Source organism: Notamacropus eugenii, chromosome 6 (genome assembly GCF_028372415.1).
Source record: "Notamacropus eugenii isolate mMacEug1 chromosome 6, mMacEug1.pri_v2, whole genome shotgun sequence".
Taxonomy (NCBI): Eukaryota; Metazoa; Chordata; class Mammalia; order Diprotodontia; family Macropodidae; genus Notamacropus; species Notamacropus eugenii.
The window spans coordinates 58,581,099-58,602,258 of record NC_092877.1 but is presented as its reverse complement, the minus strand read 5'-3'; the positions used below and the strand labels follow the sequence as shown (position 1 = coordinate 58,602,258).

The window sequence follows — 21,160 nt, the reverse complement described above, 5'->3', positions numbered from 1 at the left end:
ATTCTGGTGCCTTTAATTCATACATCCTGAGTTCTAACTGCATCAGACATTGGCTTACTCATGTGGTTTTTAAATGTCTGCTTTTTATATGTAGGATGACTACCAGACTTCTAGGAAGTTTGAGAAGCAATAGGTATTCTGTGGGTAACCCAGGCAGGCAGCTGTCAAATGAAAAACTTTATGCTTCAGGTTTTTTCAACTGTATATATTTTTGAAAGCATGAAGAATTTATATAGGTTTGACTATTGTTTTCAAACACCATAATGAATGTATAAGTAATAGTATGTGAAAGTATTAACATTTAGCTAAAAGAGAAGCTCTTTGGATTGGTTATCTCTTACCCCTTAACCCTCCCCAGCTGGTAGTATCATATTTATCCTTAACCTTGACTGTTACTTCAGATCCACTTAAACATTTGTATCAAATCAACTCATGGTGAAAAAAATTTTTTTTTACTAGGATCCCACTAAAGCTTGTTCTTTAAAGCTGAAATTTATATACACTTTAGTTACATGGATCAATGGTTCTACAGCTAAAGAATGGTCTTGAAATTGCTCTACTTAGTTGCCAGTATTTAGAAGGTAGAATTAAAATTTTTTTCCCCTTTTGGATGGTATCTTTTCTAAGGTTTAAACTTTTTTTTTTAAATCACATTTTTTATTAAAATAATTTTCTTTGGAAACTGAAGCCCAGGTGACTATGTCACTGTAAAGGTGCTTCTTCCATACTCAGCTATTAGACATAGGCCTGTGTGAGAACTTGAATGTAGGTGAGATTGTATTCTAACCTTGATGAAAAGTAAAGACAGGTTTTATTTGTGAAATGAGAAAGAACATCTTCAGGTTTGTATCCCTTCGTCCTTCCTCTTCCCCTGTCCCAGCCTTTTAAATCTTCAGTTTTCATGTATTTTTCAGTTGCATGTCATGCCTGCAGGAGGTATACTCAGGTAATATGCATGCACTGCTCCAGTTAAGAAGTAACAGCCCCAAACAGCATTTTGGACGCTTGTTTAAATCTGAGACGTTAGTGCCAAACTGAAATTTATTCAGTCCTTCAGTGAAGTGTTTCCGTTACTAGAAAACCCCTAGGTTGGGCGAGTTATCTCTGTAGGTACAGTCCAGAACTTCAGCCAGTGAAAGAACTGCTTCTCACTGAGCCAGTCTGCAGTATTCCAAGATGGCCTATGAAGGTTTCACACGACATATTTGTGATGTCATGTTTTAATTGTCACTTTTCTGAAGTGTGCGATGTTTTGGCAGTGTCCATACTGTACAACTCATCCATGATGAAATTATGCAAAATCCAAATGATTGTTGTGAATAGAAAACAGCTGAAAAGGTCATTGTTTAATTTTCCAGTGTAAATATGTATATAATTAAAATGATTTGTTTTCATATTTGTAGTATGTGTATGATTAAATTGTTTATCACCTTTGATAAAAGGATATTAGGCATGTAAATATGTAACCAGAATGACCATAGCAGGGGTGAGTGGGAGTCAGAGTTATTAGGAAATATATTAGAGTTGTTGGAGCCTTGGATATATCAGTTCCCCTTTCTGGGTTTTGGTTTCCCAATCTTTCAAATGAGTGTGTTGAACTGAGAATATCCCTGACTCATGTACTTTAAAAAGGACTTCATAGCCCTGCATTCCACCTTCCCAGCAAGTGGTTAACCAGCCTTCACTTGAAGACCTCACTGAGTCCCTTTTGTCCAGACCCTTTTCCTTACAGCCTCAAAGTTTTTCATAAATTCTCCATAGGGGTTCTACCTAACACTAGGGGTCTTACGATAATTTGTAGACAATCAGTATTGCTTCAGTACAGTTCATTAAGCTTCTGAGGCTCCTTCTTGTGTGCAAAGCAGTTTGGTAATAGGCCATTGGTTACTTAAACCACATGATAGCCTTACAAATAAAACCTCCCTTGGTTTCCTCTAGTCTGAACCTGTAATTTTTGGGTACACCATCTCAAGTACCCATTAGCCAGGATGCTTGCTTAACCTTATTAATAACAAGCCTTTATTTTGATTTGTTGAGTCATTTTAGTTATGGCCAACTCTTTGTGACCCCATTTGGGATTTTCTTGGCAAAGATACTGGAGTAGTTTGCCATTTCCTTCTCCTGCTTGTTTTATACATGAGGAACTGAGGCAAACAGGCTTAAGTGACTCTCCCGGGGTCCCACAGCTAGTAAAGTATCTGAGGCCAGTTATGAACTTGGGAATTTTCTGATTTCAGGTCTGGCACTTCTCTGAGCATATTGTTTCCGAAAGCTAAAGATTTACTCCATACCCCTTTCGTAAGGGTTAACCCCTTGAATTTCTCATTTTGTCCACCTATTCTTGACCTGAGAGGTCAGCCACATTTTGGAAACTGTTCATACTCTCCTTATACTAATTTGAGGCAGCTAGGTGGTGCAGTGGATAGAGCACTATTGCAGGAGTCAGGAGGACCTGAGTTCAAATCTCACCTCAGACACTTGACACTCACTAGCTGTGTGACCTTGGGCAAGTCACTTAACCCCAATTGCCTCATCCTGGGTCATCTCTAGTCATCCTGATGAATATCTGGTCACTGGATTCAGATGGCTGTGGAGGAGAAGTGAGGCTGGTGACCTGCATAGCCCTCCCTCACTCAAAACAAAGTCAAGTGCAAGTCATGTCATTATTTCTCTGATGGCATGGTCTTCTTTGGCAACTAAGGATGACACACACACACACACACATTTGGAGACTGGGATAAGTGAGGGGAAAGGCAGAATTCCAAATCAATCTTGCTGTCATTAGAGTGTGGATGAATTGTCTGAAACAAAGTATTTGGCCACTTTCTCCTAGATGAGGTCGAATCCCTCAGCTTCCCTCAAAGACCTCTGAGCCTTGGCTGTAAGATCCTCCAACCTGGTCCCCAGACACTTGTACCTCTGAGGCAGCTGGGTGGCACAGTGGATATTTGAGCCTAAAGTCAGCAAGGCAAGCTCAAAAACTGCCCTAAGACACTTAATGGCTGTGGGACGCTGGACAGGTCACTTAATTTGTCTGTTTCAGTTTCCTCAGCTGTAAAAATGGGGTACCATCAGCATCTACTGTCTATTATTGTGAGGATATGAGATCTTTGTGAAGAGTGTGTGACATATGTGTTGTTTCCTTGTTTCTATTTTTACCCAGGCCCTCTTTTCCACCTTCATCTTATTACTGTTCTATGAAGATGACTTCCAGATTTACCTAGCCAGTCTTCACCTTTCCTGAGCTCTGATTCCCATCTACAGCTACTTGCTGGTGCCCTTTCTGAATATCCACAACTAATGGGCATGTATATGGCTGAACTCACTAAACCTCCCCAACTTCTTGATTTACTTTGATATTACCACCATTCAGGCTGGAAGTCTGCCATTTTTAGTGTCTCCACTACCTAAGACATCTGTTTGGTAATTCTAAATGTTTGTTCCCCTAGCTTAGCTTTAGATCTGATGTATTCCTCCCCACCACCACATACATACAATTCAGTACCCTAAGTTATCACCGCTCATTTGGATTATGTAATAGTAAATAATAATAGTAACTGGTTTCAATTTCCAGTGGGCAAGTTCTTTTAACGGTTCATCCTTCATATAGCTTCTAAAAGAATTTTCTTAATACACCCAATCTGATAGTCAGCCTTATTTTAACTCCTTAGAGCCTGGAATTTTAATGCCATTTACCTACTTTTCTAGTCGGATTTCATATTACTCCTCTTCACATACTCCACTTTTTAGGCAAACTGCTAGTCATTCCCTATTTTCATTTTGTTATTCATTCAAGCTTTCTTTCCCCCAAGCCTAGAATACAAGCCCACAACTCTAGGGATATTAACGTCTTTTTGTCAGAGTTCAGCTCAAGGACCACCTCCTCATATAGCCTTCTCTGAAACTCTCTAGCTCAAAGCATTTTAATAAGATTTTCTTAAAACATTTTAGACATCTGCTGCTGCTATACACAAAACAAGGCAAAGCAGAGTTGTCATGTCTACCACTGGCAACTGTAAAGGCAGGCATTGTCATTTTTCATCTTTGTCCCCTGAGGATCACATAAATGGTGGGATGCACAATGTATGCTAAATATAATTGAAAAGAAAGTTCATGTAGTTGGCACAGCAATTAAAATGCGTATGTAAAAAAAGCTAAGAGTTAAATATAACTTGATTTTAAGGCTTTTAGTTTTGAATTGTCAAAAGCAGATAATATGAGGTTCATTATTATTGTAACAAGAACATAACCCAACAAATAGAAAATAAATGCCAGAAAATAGGAAAATTAGCACAAATTAGGGCTTTAATCCTTTTAAATAATAAATTCAAACAATGTTTCAAAAACCACACCCAGTACTTGGTTCCTAAACTCTGGGAAAGTAGAGCTCACTAAGGAATGTAAAATTAGGTACATTTGTTGAGATTATTTCAGACACTGATTTCCACATACTTCTGCATTTAAATGTAACATTGCAAAAGGCTGCAAACAGTTTTCCAGATTTTGAGGATCAAATCAAATTACCTAACTGGCAAAAATGATAGCTGTAAAAATGAAAAGGATTACTAAAGATGGTTTATTACCTAAAGGTTCAAAGTAAAAATCTCAATTTTGGGTTAATTATTAGTGATAATAGGATCATCTGTAGTACTTAGATATAATTTAAATAGCTTCTTTTTGAAGTTCATATAATGGTTCAGAATAAACAGCACTGTATACATACCAATGTATCCCAAGGAAAAGCTAGAAGCTCACCAAAATTTTTGGCAGCAAGACAGCAATATAAACAAAGAACCAAAGTATACCTCTCTCAAAGATTATAAAATTTGTTGCAGAGAAAAAAAATCTGTTGGTTTCATCTAGTCATTTTATAAATTTCAAAGAGCTTTTCTCATAACCTTTTCATAGTACAAAAGGAAAAAACAAACAAAACCACAAATCTGTCTAGACACTCACACTGTAGAATTCCTGGAGACATTTTATTCACTGAACATACCTTTTAAGTAGCCAGAGTTAACAGATAAAACATTATTCAAGATACTATACAAGTACAAGAGTGTCTCAGAGGCTCTGTCCTTTAAATATGCAATACTAAAATCAATTTGTGGAGTTTCCAAATTATTCAGTTCATTAAATAATGCAATTTCAAGATGGGGTGACTTTTCTGTTGAGCCACTGGTTACTTTAGGCCTTCCATGAAGAGTGGGAAAGTGTCTGAAGGAGAAAATATCCATTTAATAGCTGTATGGCATTCGAGTGTGGGGAAGAAAGAGTTAGAAAGTTAGACTGCTATGGTTCTTTTACAACACCCACCAAAGCAGGTCTCAAGGTTCGCCCATGTAGCTTATACCCAACTTTGGTTACTAGTGCAATGGTGCCAGGCTCCTTCCCCTCTACTGGCGTATGGAACAAGGCTTCATGTTCATAGGGATCAAATTTGGTACCAACAGGATCTAGTTTGAGCAAACCATGCTTTTTGAACACTTTTTGAATCTGGACTTCAGTCATGACAAGACCCTCATACAGGTTCTTCAAATGAGGGTTTTCTTCCTTTATTTCCTCTTTTGGGACACTTGCTGTTGCCTTTTCCAAAATGTCAGCAACTTCTAATAAATCTTTACAGAAACCTTGAATACCTAAAGAAAAAAAATGCAATTGTATTTTTAATGTCAACTCAAAACTTTATAATTATACACAGTAATCACAAATTTCACCTGTATGTGCACGTAAGGATAAATTTGTCAGCTAGACAGTGTTGAGGCAGCTTGGTGGAGTGGGAAAGGCATAGGACTTGGAATTCAAACCCTGGCTCTGGAACTTTAATAGCTGTGTGACTTAGCAAGACATTCCACAGGGTCTGCGTCTTTTCTCTCTATACAATGGACAAAATACTTGCATTCCCTGTCTTCCTTCTCCTACCTGGGATGATGTGCTACAGAAATATGAGATGCCACAACTTCTTTAGCCCTCATTTCCATATCTGTAAAAAAACACATTAGGGGCAAAAACTAGATGATTATGAAGGTGCCTTTTGACATTGATATATGAGACTGTATATATGAGGTAAGGTTTATATAGAGGGGAAAAAGCAGAAAAAATTTAAATAAGGCCCCTAAATCAGGGAGATTTAGAAAAACAAAACAAAACAACTCTGAGGTTCTTCCATTTAACACTTAGATTGAAAAGATGACAACAAAAAAGTAATGACAAATATCCTGGGTGCTGTGGCAAACAGGCCACTTTATACACCACTATGATCTGGTTTCGCCATTCTGAAAGTAATTTGGAATCACGTCCCCCCAAATCACTAATCCGAGGCCTATTTTCCCAAGGAGATCAAAGAAAGGAAAAGCTCTTTTTACAGCACTTTTTAAAATGGTGGCAAAACTGGAAACTAAGGGAGGGTCCATTTATTAAAAAGTAGCTAAACAAATGATGGCATATGAAGGTAATGGAATATTATCTCCTAACATGAGAAAATGAATGGTTTTAAAGAAATCTAGGAAGACGTGTATGAAATGATGTCAAGGTAAATACAAGGAGATCAATTTATTCAATAATACTATAAAGACAACTCTGAAAGACCTAAGAACCAAGAATGCTCCTCACTTCATGACAGGTAATGGATTCAATATTAATATATGCATTTCTGGACATAGCTAACACAGGAATTTTGATTATGCACATTTGTTACAAGGGCTTTGTTATTTTTGTTTTCAGTGGGAGGACAAAGGGGGACAGAAAAAAATAACAAGAGTCAATGAGGAATCTTTTCTTTTCTTTCTTAAATTGAGAAAAGAGAACACAAGCCAGAAAACTTTTCAGACAAGTAAAGTTTAGAAGGTTAGAGGTCAAACCATTACAGACTTTCTTAGAAAGTGAGCTCTACACAGTAGAGACTTGCAGTTTCACGTACAACTCTCTTGTTCCGTTCTCCTATGTTTAGGAAAACTTTGTCCATGGACAACTAATTCTTAAGAAATTTTTAGGTGAAGGCAGAAAAGTCCCCAGCTGCCTTTCTTCCCACACTCCCAGAAATGGTATTTGTGAAAACAAAAGGCAGCAATAAGTATTTTCAAACAGAAAAACTTTCAGGAAGAATTTGAAAAATAAGAGTCATTCAAAATTAAAGGAAGAAAACCATTGGAAAAGTTCCATTAAAGGAATGAGAGAAACTACATTCTGAAATACTGAGCCTTAAAAACAGGAGGCTAAGTGCAGGCATATAAATGGAGGTTAGTGAAGTGTTTTTTTTTTGAAAGCTAGTAAATACTTGCTGAATGCTTACTGTAAGCTTAGGTTTTGTGACATGGTCCCTGCCCTTAAGGAGATTCAAGTGTGAAGATCAGTCAAATGGATACAAATTTAAAAAAGAATTCAGCATATAACCACTAAATTATGAGTAGCTTTCAAATTTTCTTACATGTGGTTTCAAAAAATAAAATGTTCAAATAATAAAGTGATTATTAGGGAAGAAAAAAATAATGGAATAAGCATTTCATAAGTGCCTACTGTATACCAGGCACTATGCTTGACAAATACCTTCATTTGACCCTTCAAACTAGGTGCTGTTATTTTTATTTTACAGTTGAAGAAACTGAGGTAAACAGTGGTTAAGTGACTTGCTCAAAGAGGAAGCTTCCTGGCTCTAGGCCCACAGCTCTATCCACTTTACCACTTAAGCTATCAAAGTGATAAAGTGATTAAGTAATGTGCTGCCAGTTCTCGCCTAAAATACTAAGTAAAAGTTATTATAACCCTGGATAATTTTTAAACATGTAACAGGGAATTTATTTGAAAGAGGAAGCACAGTAGATCTTTAACAGTTCATTTATATGTTACTCCTTCCCAGGAATTATCCTGCATGCACCATAGAACAGAGGTGACCCAATATTCACAAAAGCCACACCAGTGGAGCACAAACTGGCAGGTCCTACCAAGATGGAAAAGGTTCAAGTGACCGGGCAGATGATCAGGTGAGTATCTGCTATATGTGAGGCTTAACACTCCTTAACACTACCTTCAATCATTTCACTCCATTCCTGGCCCATCATCCTTGCTGCTCTAGCCTCACTATCCTCCCTTCAAAAACCTTATGTAAAGTTTACAACCATTTCAACTTTACCCTTTCTTTTCTTCGTATCATATCTATTCACTTCCAAATTTCCCAGCTCTACCTGCTGCCTCCTCTTACTCACTTCTGAAAGAAGCCACATAACTATGCTAATTGGGTCTAATACAAATCTATTATCTATTCTCAATACTACATGGTAACGTACCTCTCCTCTCCACCCTGACTCTATCTCCTCCAATAGACTGGTATCACAATCATCCCTTTTTCTAATTTTCACCTTCACTGTATCCTCTAGCTTCTTTCCTGTTGCCAAACATGCCAAATCTTTCCCATTGCTCAACTCTTATTGTCCTCTCTCCTTCCTTCTTTCCAGTCATACTCCTAAAAAACAAACAAAATAGAAAGCTATACTCCTTGACTCACTTTTGTCACTCTCCACTTCTGAACTCCCATTCTGTCTCTGCCACTCAACAAACTGCCCTCTTCAACATCAGTCACTTCTTTATTGCTAAATCCAATGGTCTTTGCCCAGTCTTTAGCCTGCATCTGACCATGAAGAACAGCCTCCTCTCTAGGTTTTCACGACACTGCCCTCTCCTAGTTCTCCTGTCTGCCTAGTCTTCAGTTTCCTTTGTATCTTAACTTTACAAAGTTCTGACCTAGCCTCTTGTCTCTCACAACGCTTTATCTTGAAGATCTCAGCACCTCATGAGTTCCCTGATCTTTATTCAGATAACTCCTACATCTACGTATCCAGCCTTCATCCTTCTCCTACCACCATCAATGAATGCCTACTAGACAATTCAAACTTGACACATCTAAAATAGAACTGTCTTTCTCCTAACCTTCCCCTCTTCTAAACCTCCTTATTTCTGTGGAAGGTACTCACTACTACTATTCTACTCATCCAGGTTAGCAACCCTGTAATCATCTCTGAGTCTTCCCTCTCCTTCGTAAATAGCTTAAGTCTATCTACATGAACACCTCTTGAATCTGTTTCCTTTTCTGTACTCACTTGGCCAATACTAACTGTAATGCCACTCCCTAACCTAAGGCCTTCCTTCCTTCACTCTCCCCTAGTTGTGAGTGCTCTACTAACTCCAAATTCTTTTGTATTTATGTTGTAATGCCCTCCTGGGGTGGTAGAGTTTATTTTCTTCAGTAGAACATAGGTTCCTCCAGGGGCAGGGACTCTGCTTTTGTCTCCGTATTTCTAACACCAAGTACAGTTCCTAGCATTAAATATGTGCTTAATAAATGCATGTGCTATTGGAATTTCGATTCAAACAGTACCCTTAAGCTCAAGAACACAAGTGTTTCTTGGTAGACATAGTCTTGTTTAAAAGAAACCATTATGCAGGTTCCCACTCAAGGAAATAATCAACAATTCACTGATTAAATAAGGGAAACTGTGAGGTTCATTTAAAATAATGTACAACCCTCTAATTCAATGATCAGTAATTTCCCTTTAAAGTAAAACTAGTCAGATTAAAAAATGTAAAATAAAATATTCTGCTAGGAAATGAAGCTACAATTATATCAGACTGTGCTCCTTCTCTACTGTATAAACTGTTTGTAATTGGTTCTGTCAGAAAAAATTCCCACAACAAGAAAGGCCCCTGCTGATAATCAAAAGGATTTTTGGTGCATTTATGAGCTCCTGGAGGATGAGGACTCTATCATATCCATCCCATTTCTACCACACATTACGGTTGAAATATTATTCTCTTCATATAAATCTTGTGAGGGCCTACTACCACTTCCTCTTTTAACCAATAAAGATCCTGAAGTTAAACACCTGTTTAAGGTCTCAGAGTAAAGCCACAGGGAAGGGGCTGGGATCCTCAGATTGGCCTCTTGGCTCCCAGACCGAAGCTTCTGCCCTCTGTAACACTGCCTCTTAACAGTGTCATGCAAGTCCCTACTAAAAAAACCACTTGAATCAATAATAAAACACTCCCGGGAACAGAGGTGGAGAGCAGAAAATGATCCTACTCCAGTATTTCAAGACTAGAACTGTCAGAGGACAGACAGCCTTTTCGAGTTTCTGTGTACAAAAAAGTGTTTCAAAAGCAGCCAGTGCAGACCTTCAGTCAGTGGACTATTAAGGGTGGTCCTGAGAAGGTACAGTCCCCAGGCTTGAAGCTGTGTGGCAGCAACACGCCAGAGCTTGTGTTCCACTAGCAAAACCTTCAAGAACCCAGAGTCCATAATAAGTAAGAAGAGGCAACAAAGGAGGAACGTAGCAGAGAAACAGCAATGGCAAACCTCCCCAGGGTGCTTAATGTTTGATTCTACTTATTTAGTAAGTAAAGCCCTACATAAAACACATTTGAAATCCTGGGTACATCAAGCTTGAAAATCAGTACCACAACACATTATATAACTTCTGACTATAAATGTCGGGTAATACATTCATGTGACCTTCCAGAGTAGAATGATAGTGAGTAGCACTATAGGAATGCATTATTTCCTATTATTTTTGGAGAGACAAATAAATAGTTTGAAAAGTGAAATTAAGGATTTATTTGCTTGATGGGATCTTTTAGGCTGTAAGCACTAATTATTTCTTATTTTTCTTAAAGCTTAAATATTTATAGATTCTTGAGACTGCCAAAAATAAAAAAGGGGAAATGAGATTACATATTTGGTCAATCTTACTATCTTAGTAAATGTATGCAATTCCTTTTCTCTAATTAAAAGCACAAAACTTTAAAATATAACGTATCCCTCCAGGTGCCTACCAGTTGCACTTACAACTCTGCAGTACATTTGTTAAATTACAATGATGGGAAATACATCAATCCTATTACTTTCCATCACAGCGATACTAATTAGAAATGAAATATGTCTAGAACAGTTAAGTGATTTGGCTAGTAAGCAGAATTAGGACTGAATACAGATTCTCAGCCTCTATATTAGTCAATATATTTCCATATAATTACTATGTAAAAAATATGCTTTAAGTGTCAGATTAATTTTGTTGTATACTTCACTTGACTATAACACTGAACTCTATGTGTATATAATCCTCATCAGACACTTCCCAAATCAATCTAAATGCACCCCAGGGAGTGATGCCTTGCATTTACACTGTTCCTTTCCCCATTCTGCTCAGTGCTGCACCTGTTTCCCTTGAATGTCCCCAAATACAAGTTTTCCAATTATATTGTCTCACATTAAAAAAAAAAACTTGGTAGACTTTCTATGGAAAATAAGCTCTATGATAATTAACATTTGTGCGATAATTTTTGTGATTTAGAGGATCACCCACCATATAATTTTGCCTCTTCTACCAGTTTCTGGCTCCGCCGTCGCAAGTTCTCTGTATCTGCTAAGGCTCGCTTATATTTCTCCTGAGACAAAGAAAAAAATCAGATTACTACCTTTATCACTGCTCCTTTAGCAGTAATTAAGAACTGACAGAACTTTCAAACTAAGGACAGAGCAAGATGCCAAACTACAAAAGCATCTTAATATTGCTACTGCCAATCCCTCTTTTATTAAAAAATAAACATACCCAGGGAAAAAGGATAAAGAATAAGCAAAGATGAAAACCAAAATCCCATTAAATAAAGTACTCATACGCTTTAACTGTGACAAACACAGGATGTTACTCCACGGAGATTACAACATACCAGCAGAACTCATGATGAAAATGGGCATCAAATTTAATTTTCAGATTCTTCTTTGTGTGTGATGCCAAGGATCTAGGAAAGCTCACCCGAATCTATCCCACCCCTAATAATGTATCTTTACTCAACATACATTGATTCATAGAACTTTGACTCTGAAAAGGAACTTAAAGGTCCTGTAGTTCAATTCCTTCACCTTATAAATGAGGAAATGAAAAAGCCCAGACTTATTCAATGTCATAGAACAAAAACTATGTCTAGAACCCAGACCTGCAGGAAAATGCTCTAGTTTAAAAAAATAGTATTTTGAACTTTACAAGTACCAAATATGAAAATTTCCCTATAAGAACAAAAAAATAAACTAAATATGAGTCTAAATCACATTACATATACTTTAAAAGTATATATATATAATTAAACAACTTGGTTCTTAAAGCTGTCTTCTTGTCTCCCTCTAAACCTTCTCTTCCGTGCATTTTCTTAAAATACTTTTTTAATACATTTCTTTCTTTTCTTTTTTTTGTCAGTAGGATTGTATTCAGTAGATTATAATCATCTCACAAAGCAAGAGGCCAAACTGGAATGAGAATCTAAGGGCCTGGGCTGCCTCACTCACTAAGTGCCCTTCCAATATCTCACCAGAGTTTCTTTCAGCTGTTCTTCTAATTTGACCTTCTCTTCAGTTAGTGTCTTCTCTGTGGACGTGCTATCTGTCTTCTGTTCATTTTGACTTGAGTCATCTTCTAAGTTCTGGCCATTATTTTTCTGTTTTGTTGCTGTACAGAGCAGCCTAGAAGAGGTCCTGAGGAAAATTCAACAACATTAATGATTTGCCTACTTAAAAAAAATGAAAGGGGACCTGTTAAATTGTCACTCATATTAATTATTTGCCAGCAACGTGAGAATGAAGAAAATTATCTACTAAAGTCAAATATAGCTAAACTCTTGGATATACAGAAGATGCTATGAGTAAACTTGTAAATTTAGTCTAAAAAGTACAATATTGTTGTTCAGTCACGTCCAACTCTTTGTGTGACCCTATATGGGGTTTTCTTGGCAAAGATATTGGAATGGTTTGCCATTTCCTTCTCCAACTCATTTTACAGATAAGGAAACTGAGGCAAACAGGCTTAAGTGACTTGCCCAGGGTCACATAGCTAATAAGTGACCAAGGCCAGATGTGAACTTAGGAGGATGAGTTCAAGTCTCTCTATATCCCAGTTTGATAGGATAATGGCTTTGAACCTCAGAGCTAAAACAAGTACCCTCCTTTGTACCCCTTTTTACCTTGAAACTGCAACCAACCAGGTGTAGGCACTCACCCCCACATGATTGGGCTATTCTAACCCTGCCTCAACCTAATTCTAACCTAATGTCTTCCCAATCCAATTCATTAGTGAAGTCAGTCATCAAAATGATCTTCCTAAACTTCCTACCTCCAGGCCTGGAAACTGGACTAGATCTCTAATACCTGTTATACCCCTTAAATTCTGTTGTCATATGCTTTATGGGAGCATTTGGAAAGATCACAGATTAGCTTGGTCATTAATACAATTAGCATATTAATAGTCTGCACTAGCCAGTTTTATGGTGAGGGTTGTACAGTTTAGGGCAGTTAAGTGAATTACCTCACCCAGGTTTTTCCCAAAGGAATAAAATCAAAGGTCCAGTCCCTTTCCCAACATGACTTCAGCATGGGTGTTCATAAGAGGATGAGAGGTATTATGTTCACCCTTCCTCCTCCCTCTTCACTTGGCAAATTCCGGTGAAACCTTCAAAGCTCAACTCAAATGTCACCTTCAGCAAGTCCCGCTAGATCCTATTTTGATTTTGTCCCCCAGACCTAAAATAGTACTTTCTTTTGCATCCCTTCTTTCCATGGATACTGCAATCACCCACTCCCTCATGCCTGTGTCTTACCTCAAATCTCTACATAATTCAATTCATTTTCTACCTAGTCATCAAAATGATCTTCCTAAAGTGCCAATCTGACTATGTCACCTCTTATTCAATCAGTGTTAGGGGCTCCCCATATCCCCTAGTATCAAAATGAAATCCTGTTTGGCTCACAAAGCCCCCCAAAACCTGGCCTTCTCCTACCTTTCTAGTCTTGTTACAGCTTATAACATCCTTCAAGCCTGTTTTATAATTCAGTGACATTGGCTTCCTTACTATTCTTCACCTATGGCACTCCATTTCCTGTTTTCACTGGCTTACTCCCACACCTGGAACTCTCTCCCTTCTCCTCTATCTCCAAGTTCCTCCTGGTTTCTTTCAGTTCTCAGCTTCAGTCCCTCCTTTTGCAAGAAGCCTCTCCTTAATGTTAGCACCTTCCTTCTTTTATCTCCAAGTTTTCCTAGTATACATTTTATTTGTACAGGGTTGTTTGCATATCGTCTCCCCCATCAGACTGGGCTTGAGATCAGGGACTGTCTTTGGCTTTTCTTTGTGTAAGTGATGAGGTGCTACGGAAGTACCTGGCACTTAAAAAATGACAGTAGGCTGACTGCAGGACTCATCGCCCTTCTGTCATTGTCTTGAACTATTAGATAAATTTTCATTTGATAACAGAATGTCAAAGAGGAAAGGAACCTTAGGTCCTCTAGTCCAATTTCTCAGCTAATACAGGATTATTGCTTCTAATATCCCTAATTGATGGGTCACCCAAGCAACACCAAAGCACTTCCCACCAGTTCTAATCAGCTGGTATGCATTTGTTAAGTGCCCATCATATGCCAGCACTGGGGATATGAAGACATAAGACAGTCCCTGCTCTTGAGAAGCTCATAATCTAATAAAGGAGACAACATACCAACACACATGTACAAACAAGTTATATACAGATTACATAGGAAATAATCAACAGATGGAAGGCTCTAGGATTAAGAGGGATTGGGAATGGCTTCCTGCAGGAGATGGGATTTAAATTGGTATATGAAGGAAGCCAGGAGAAGGGGGAACATTCCAGATCTGAGGGACAGCAAGAGACAATGCCTGAAGCTAAGAGATGGAGGGCTTAGTTCAAGAAACAGCAAGGAGGCCAGTGTCTGGATTACAAAGTAAGGGGTGAGGTGGGGGAAGGAAGGTGTAAGAATGTAAACATAGGTGGGGTCTAGGTTAAGAAGGGCCTTGAATAAATGAAGATTTTGTATCTAATGCTTGGTGACAAGGAGTCTCTGGAGTTTACTGGGGAAGGGAGGCAGTAGAGGGTTATTGTGTTTGTCCTTCTGTTTTTGAAGAGGACCATTTCATCAGGGAAATGATGACATGACTTACAGTTGACTTTGATTTGAGTGAGGGAGGGCTGTGCAGGTCATCAGCTCCACTTTCTCCTCCTGAGCCATCTGAATCCAGTGACCAGATATTCATCAGGATGACTGGAGATGGCCCAGGATGCAATGGGAGACTCTTGCCCTTTTAGCCTGAGGTGTTTTCAGGTACTCACTTAAAGTAAGGTAATGTCCATTCAGGGAATAGACCTCATCTCTTTTAATAAGTGAGTTAAGGGTTAGTCCCTTTAATTAAAAAGAAAACAAAAACAAAAATATCAGGCTGGGAGAGGAAGACCATCTGGGTTGGTGTTCCAAAGAGAAAAAGTTACCACTGAAATTCACTCAAAGCCAAGAGGGCCCAAAATATAGCCATTAAGTGGAGCTGGGCTAGGGACCCATTGTGGCCAAATGTATGCAGGAGAGGGAAAGGAGTAGGGAAGGGGAAGAATTAGGGAGGGGCATGAGTGTGTGTGTGAGGGCGAAGGTCAGATCTTCACTTTAGGAAAATCACTTTGGCAGGTAGGGAATAGTCCAAGGATGAGGAAATGAGGGCCTGAACCACGGGGAGCCATATTTGACGGATAATGAAAATGTGAAAACAACAGGTCTTGTCAACAGATTGGATATGGAGGAGGGAGGATTTCTGTGTATGACAGTGATTAGCAAAAAGGAACTGGGGATAACACCTAGGTGACTGGGAGGATGGTGGTGCTCTCAATAGTAATAAGGAAATCTGAAGAAGAGAGAGCTTGAGGGGAAACATAATGAGTTTAGTTTTGGACATGCTGAGTTTGGGATGTCCACTAGGCAACTGAAGGTCAGACAACTACTTCTTTGATTACAGTCCTATTCATAACTTCACAAGAGCAGTCCCATTCCATTTGGGGGCAGCTCAAAGTGGAAAAAAACAACAACTGTATATTAGTTCAATTTTCTCTTCTGGAGCAAGCAATTTATTCTCTTTCATTTTAAGAGACAGATTACATTTTTAAAGACAGTTTAAGGCTAATCACTGGTAGAACCAAGATTAGAAACTGTGGCATAAAGAGTTAATTCAGATTTCTTGGGGTTGAAAGTAGAGAAGGAAAAAACTACAGCAAAAGTTTCTCCAAAAAAAATGTTCCCAGTGATTTTCCCTAGTGACTTTCTAGTCTAACCCATGAGTCACTTGCGGAGAGACATTTCCACTCAAGCATTAAGGCTTTTCTTAGTAGACATTTCCACTCAAGCAATAAGGCTTTTCTTAGTGATTTTTTCACATCAAAACAGTCATTACATATTCAACACTACTCAGAGAGGTGGAAAATGGTTTTGTGAAGTTTTAGTCTAGGTAATGGACTGAACCTGATGATGAGAAATGCCAAGAGTCCTTGCCATTCCTTTGCACTCCCTACACTAAACATGAAAAGTGTTCAATAAATAGCTAGTGATCTGAATAACTGCTTCCTGGGTTGGATATGTAGTAGGCCTTCAGCAATTGCCAGTTTAACTAGCTATCCTCTATCCAACCTAACTCTGAGAGGTAAACAACTTTTAGCAAGAAAAGACAGGGAAGGTCAGGGTGCTTGCCCTTATGACCCTTGGACTGTGAGTTCCTAATTATCAGTGCATTTTTAACTATTTCTAGATGTAAACTACTATTTTAGTACAATACCTATGTCCTTGATTTCCCAGTGCGAAGGTGAACACAGTTTAGCATCTTCACAACTATCTCAAAAAGTTCCCTCCCTTCCCCCAATTTAGTGACTTCAGTTAAAATAACAGTAACTCAAGTAACTCAGCATTATGTTAAAGTGTCAATCACTGTTTCAGATGTACCAGAGAATTTCTGGGTATGAAATCAGCCTCAGTTACTGTGAAAATACTTTGTATTCCTCAAATGTATTTTAAATAAGGTAAATTATGTACATATGTATTTACTCTTACTAGATTTAAAGCCACATTAGGAAACAGGTCCATTTTTAGTGATCTCTGTATCTTACCAAGAAACTAGCTCTGCAGAGTAAAAGGTGTTACAATGTTGATTTGAATCAGCCCTTCCAGGTCTGAATAAAGAGTTTGCTTGAAGTACTCTGGAACACAGATTGAGTGTTTAAAAAAATGTTACACAATGAAACTGAGTTGACCCAAAACTTTCTAACAAACCTAACTCAACAAAAAGATAAGGGTGAAGACCTCTCTGATCCTGGATTCTCACTGCACAGGAAACTACTTTCCTATTCTACTGAACGGGAAACTACACAAAGGCAAGGGTCATGTTATATCTTTGTATTTTCCCTAGAACTGAGCAGTTATTGGTGAAATTCCTATTTCACAACATCCTGCCTGTCCCATGCCACATCAGAACTTAAGGTCCTTGAAAACTGAGAGTCTAGCAGTGCCTTCAACATTACAGGTATTCAATAACATCGTTGAATTAACCATGTGGACTCCTCAGAGACAGTTACTATCAATTCAACATTCATGACTAAATGCCTATCATATTCGGGACGAAAGTTTCTGTCTTCACGGAGCTTACGGCCAAATGGGGCACAGACAAAGCTCACGGGAGGATGACACCGCGAAGTTTAAAAAGTGCTTTCCTCACAATCCCGTTCCCCTGACACATTTTGCAGACGAGGCAAGCGACGCTGCAAAGGCTTCAGTCACACTGCTGGTGTCAATCCCAGGCTGCCACCTTAAAAGCCGGAGCTCCGCGCACGACACCCCTGCTGCCGCGGGAAGGTCCGGGCAGGGCGCTGGGAGGCAGCCTGAGGACGCTGCCGCGGCTCGAGGAGCCGTGCTTTCCCATGGGGGGGCACAGCCCAGAGGCGCTTCTCAGGGTCAGGGTCGGGAGGGAGGAGCGGGAGGCCCACACGTGGCTAGGGTGCAGGGGATCGGACACGCAGGTGAAGGAATGCGGCATGGGGTGAAGCGGGCCAGGAGAGGGGCAGGGAAGCAGAGCAAGAGGAGGGGGCCGGGCGAACCCACACCCGGGGCGATCTTGGGTGCTGCTGTCGGCAGGAGCCAAGAAGGGCGGAGCAGCGCCGGGACAGACGGAGCCTGGGCCAACCCGAGCCCCTACTGCCTCCGGGGAGCAAGGCCGGGCACGGGGGTTCCAAAGCCCCTCACGGTCCCGGGAGGCCCTGCCCTCTCGATCAGACAGCCAGGACTGCCTGTCTCCAGCGACGGCACGCGAGAGGAGGGGGACAGGAAGATGAGGAGCCCATCCTCCCTTCAGCCTCTTACCGGAGCGAGAGGGCGATCGCCGGGAAACTCCGACGCACCAAACCCGAGCACTGCGCCGCCATGACCAACTCCTCAGCCCCGACTTGCCTTCGATACTGCGCACGCGCAGCGGCACGCACGTTCGCGTCTGCGGAGTCTCCTGTTGGCGCGAGACGGAAGCGCATCAACTCGGGCCCACTGCCACCATCCTAACCAATTAGCGCTTGCGGATCCCTTAATGGACAGAAGTTATTTCTCCAATCCTCGTGTCCTGTGGGCGGAGCTGCCTAGTTGTGGGCGGAGTCTGACGACAGAATGCGAGAATCTTCTGCGTCATTCCCCGCCTTCCCGAAGTTAGGCTGAGAAAGAGGGGAAAGGTGACGGGGAAGGACTGGGAGGGAGGGAGAGTTTCCGGGTCTGGGCGGAAGTGAAGTGAGAACCAATAGGAAAGGAACCAATGGGGAGAGGAAAAGAACGCCTAGAGAACTACGCGTGCGCTTTTGCTGCTTGGGGCGTAAGGGGTTGTCATAGCCGGCCAGGGAACCTCGGGGGAAAGTTCAGTCCTACCGTCTTCGTTGTATTTTGGAAGAAACTGGGGAAAAACGCTTGAAATTGAACTGGACAACGCCAACAACTCACATTCCTGTGAGACCCAGCAGTCCCAACGAGCCGAGGAGATAGGAAGGGCAGGTGTCACCAGCACCTTTTACACCTGGGGAAACTGAGGTCTAGTGACTTGGCCAGGGCCGCGGAGCTAGTAAAGGTCCGGGCAGAGATCCCAAACCTAGCGTTCGGCGGCCACTCCACTTTTCAGCAGGTATACATACACTTCAGTAACGCAAGGCAGATGAGGAGAGGCCTGTCTACACCGCGTGCTCCAGGAGAGTTGTCCTGGCCGGGGGCGTCGACGAAGGGGAGAAGGATTTCAGCAAGCAAAGACGGGCAGTAGTAGTGCCTTGTAGCTCATGGACCCTTCTAGGAATGCACAGCGGCCAGAGGAGGGCAGTATGGGATTGGAAGCCAGCGCTGATCCTATAAAGCACTCGATCTTAGAAACCTTCACCACGGTGGAAATGAATAGAAAAGTTTTGTTCATTTAGTAAAGGACTCAAATCTGAGCCCTTCGCAGAGATTCTAGAGACCATATCCTCCTTTTCCCAGGAAAACGGATTGTACTTAGCCAGGTGGAACTTAGAAACTTGGGCTCCCTTTTATCTGTCTTCCCCAGTTAGAATGGGAGCTGTTTGAGGGGAGAACTCCTTTGTCTGTTTTTATTTCCAGTGCTTAGCACAATGGCATAGCAAAGCCCAGTATATTCTCTCGTTCTTTTCCACCACACCAAAGATCAGTCAGTAATCATATTCACCATCGAAGTTTAAAACCTTCTAAACGATTGAAATAAATAGAGAAGCTTTATTTATACAGTAAATGACGCAAGTCTGAGTCCACGTTGTCTGGAGACCATTTTATCTCCCGTTGTTCGATTGTTTGGCCAGACATCTGTTTATAGATGTACAATTTTACTTTGGATGGAGTCCTAGAATGGCAGAAAACTGAAATCTACCCCACACTGTGCCCACCTGCTCTGAAGAGCTGGTAGCCGGTCTTTTCTATTTAACTGTGGACATCGGTGTTATCACTATTGTACATTCTAGAAAGATATTGAGTCTTTATTGTTGTCAGGATTCTGTTATTGGAAAACATCTTGGGTCTCTCAAGCAGCTTGAGTGATTATACCAGAAACTTAGCTGACAGTTTTATGTCACTTTGCAGTCTCCAAAACAGTAAGTGCTTCCAGCCTGGCACATGTAGTAAGCATTATAATAACAGCTATTATTAACATTATACCTGGGTCCTACAGCTTCACCCTCCACAAAAAGTGATTCCTTCAAATGACACTTCGATTGTTCAAATAGATGTCTTTTTCTGTTCTAAGTTTGCTTGTGGTGTGTCCACAGCCATTTACCCTGGGTGGATTTATTTGGGTGATTTGTCTCCGTTCTCATCAATGCGGATTTTTTATTTTTTGGAATCTGGAGAGGCATTCTTCTAAGGCAGCTGGGTTGGATTATGGAAATTGCCCCTGGTTGCTCCTTGGAGATCTCAAAAAAGAGAAGGGCAGATTAGAACCTTGGACTTGTCTACTCCTGAGCTACTCCTGAGTAAATACCTGTGATTCAGAGAGAGAAGGGGAACCCCTTATTACCTAAGTACCTAATTTGTAGAATATTCCATGCTAGACCCTGCTACAGCTTCTTGGAGCCTAATCATCTTTGTAGACTGGCTAAACCAGATTGAGGGTAACCAAGAGGCCTCAAACTTGTCAGTGAGTTAGGGGCATGACTATCTCAAGCTCATGAAGACTTTCCCCTGATGAATGGGCAGATGAGAACAATTTGTTGTGGTAGCAGAAACAGACACTGTGGAGCTCTTTGACCTTGGTCAGATATCAAAGATGCCAAGGTCATCCACTACATCTTGAACCTTGACTACTAGTTGTCTTGCCCCAAGATTTTGATGTCTCTGAAAGAGAGGGAGAGGCTGATGACTTTGGGCCACTCTGCCTTACTTAAATCCAGTTCACTGGTAAGTCATCACCTGGCAATGTCATTAGTCTTCCTCAAAAAGGACATATAAAAACATGATAGTTCCAGGGAAGAAAAAGGAAATAATTCCTGACTTCAAGGAGTTTATGTTCTACTTTTAAAGTGAAGGGACAACGCAGGTAAATGAAATCATATGAGGTGCGAAATGATGAAAGTAAAGGGAAGATTCAGAAAAAGTGCTGGGGGACTGCTTAAGCATGGAGAAAATACTTTGAGCTGTGAAGGTTCCCAGAAGGAGGTTGTACCAAAGGTAAGAGTAGGAAGAAGATAAGGATTCTAAAAGGATGATAAGGGATTAGAGCAGAGGTGGGGAACCTACAGCCTAGAAGCCACACATGACCTTCTAGGTCCTTGGGTGTAGCCTTT

General features: G+C 40.4%; 1 protein-coding gene across 2 annotated transcripts; it reads right to left on the bottom strand.

Annotated features, from left to right (window-relative positions):
* Positions 1 to 4,287: 4,287 nt before the first annotated feature.
* Positions 4,288 to 18,363, bottom strand: GRPEL1 (GrpE like 1, mitochondrial). 2 transcript variants are annotated; one of them, XM_072620171.1, is made up of 5 exons: positions 18,210 to 18,323; positions 16,964 to 17,053; positions 12,349 to 12,511; positions 11,349 to 11,430; positions 4,288 to 5,636 (listed from the first exon to the last, which is right to left on the bottom strand). In XM_072620171.1, the coding sequence occupies exons 1-5, from the start codon at positions 18,269 to 18,271 to the stop codon at positions 5,290 to 5,292; spliced, it is 744 nt and encodes a 247-aa protein (XP_072476272.1). In that variant the 5' UTR covers positions 18,272 to 18,323; the 3' UTR covers positions 4,288 to 5,289. The 2 variants fall into 2 exon arrangements, with proteins under 2 accessions (XP_072476272.1, XP_072476273.1); XM_072620172.1 differs by lacking the exon at positions 16,964 to 17,053 and having other exon boundaries at positions 18,210 to 18,363.
* Between the last annotated feature and the right edge of the window lie 2,797 nt (positions 18,364 to 21,160).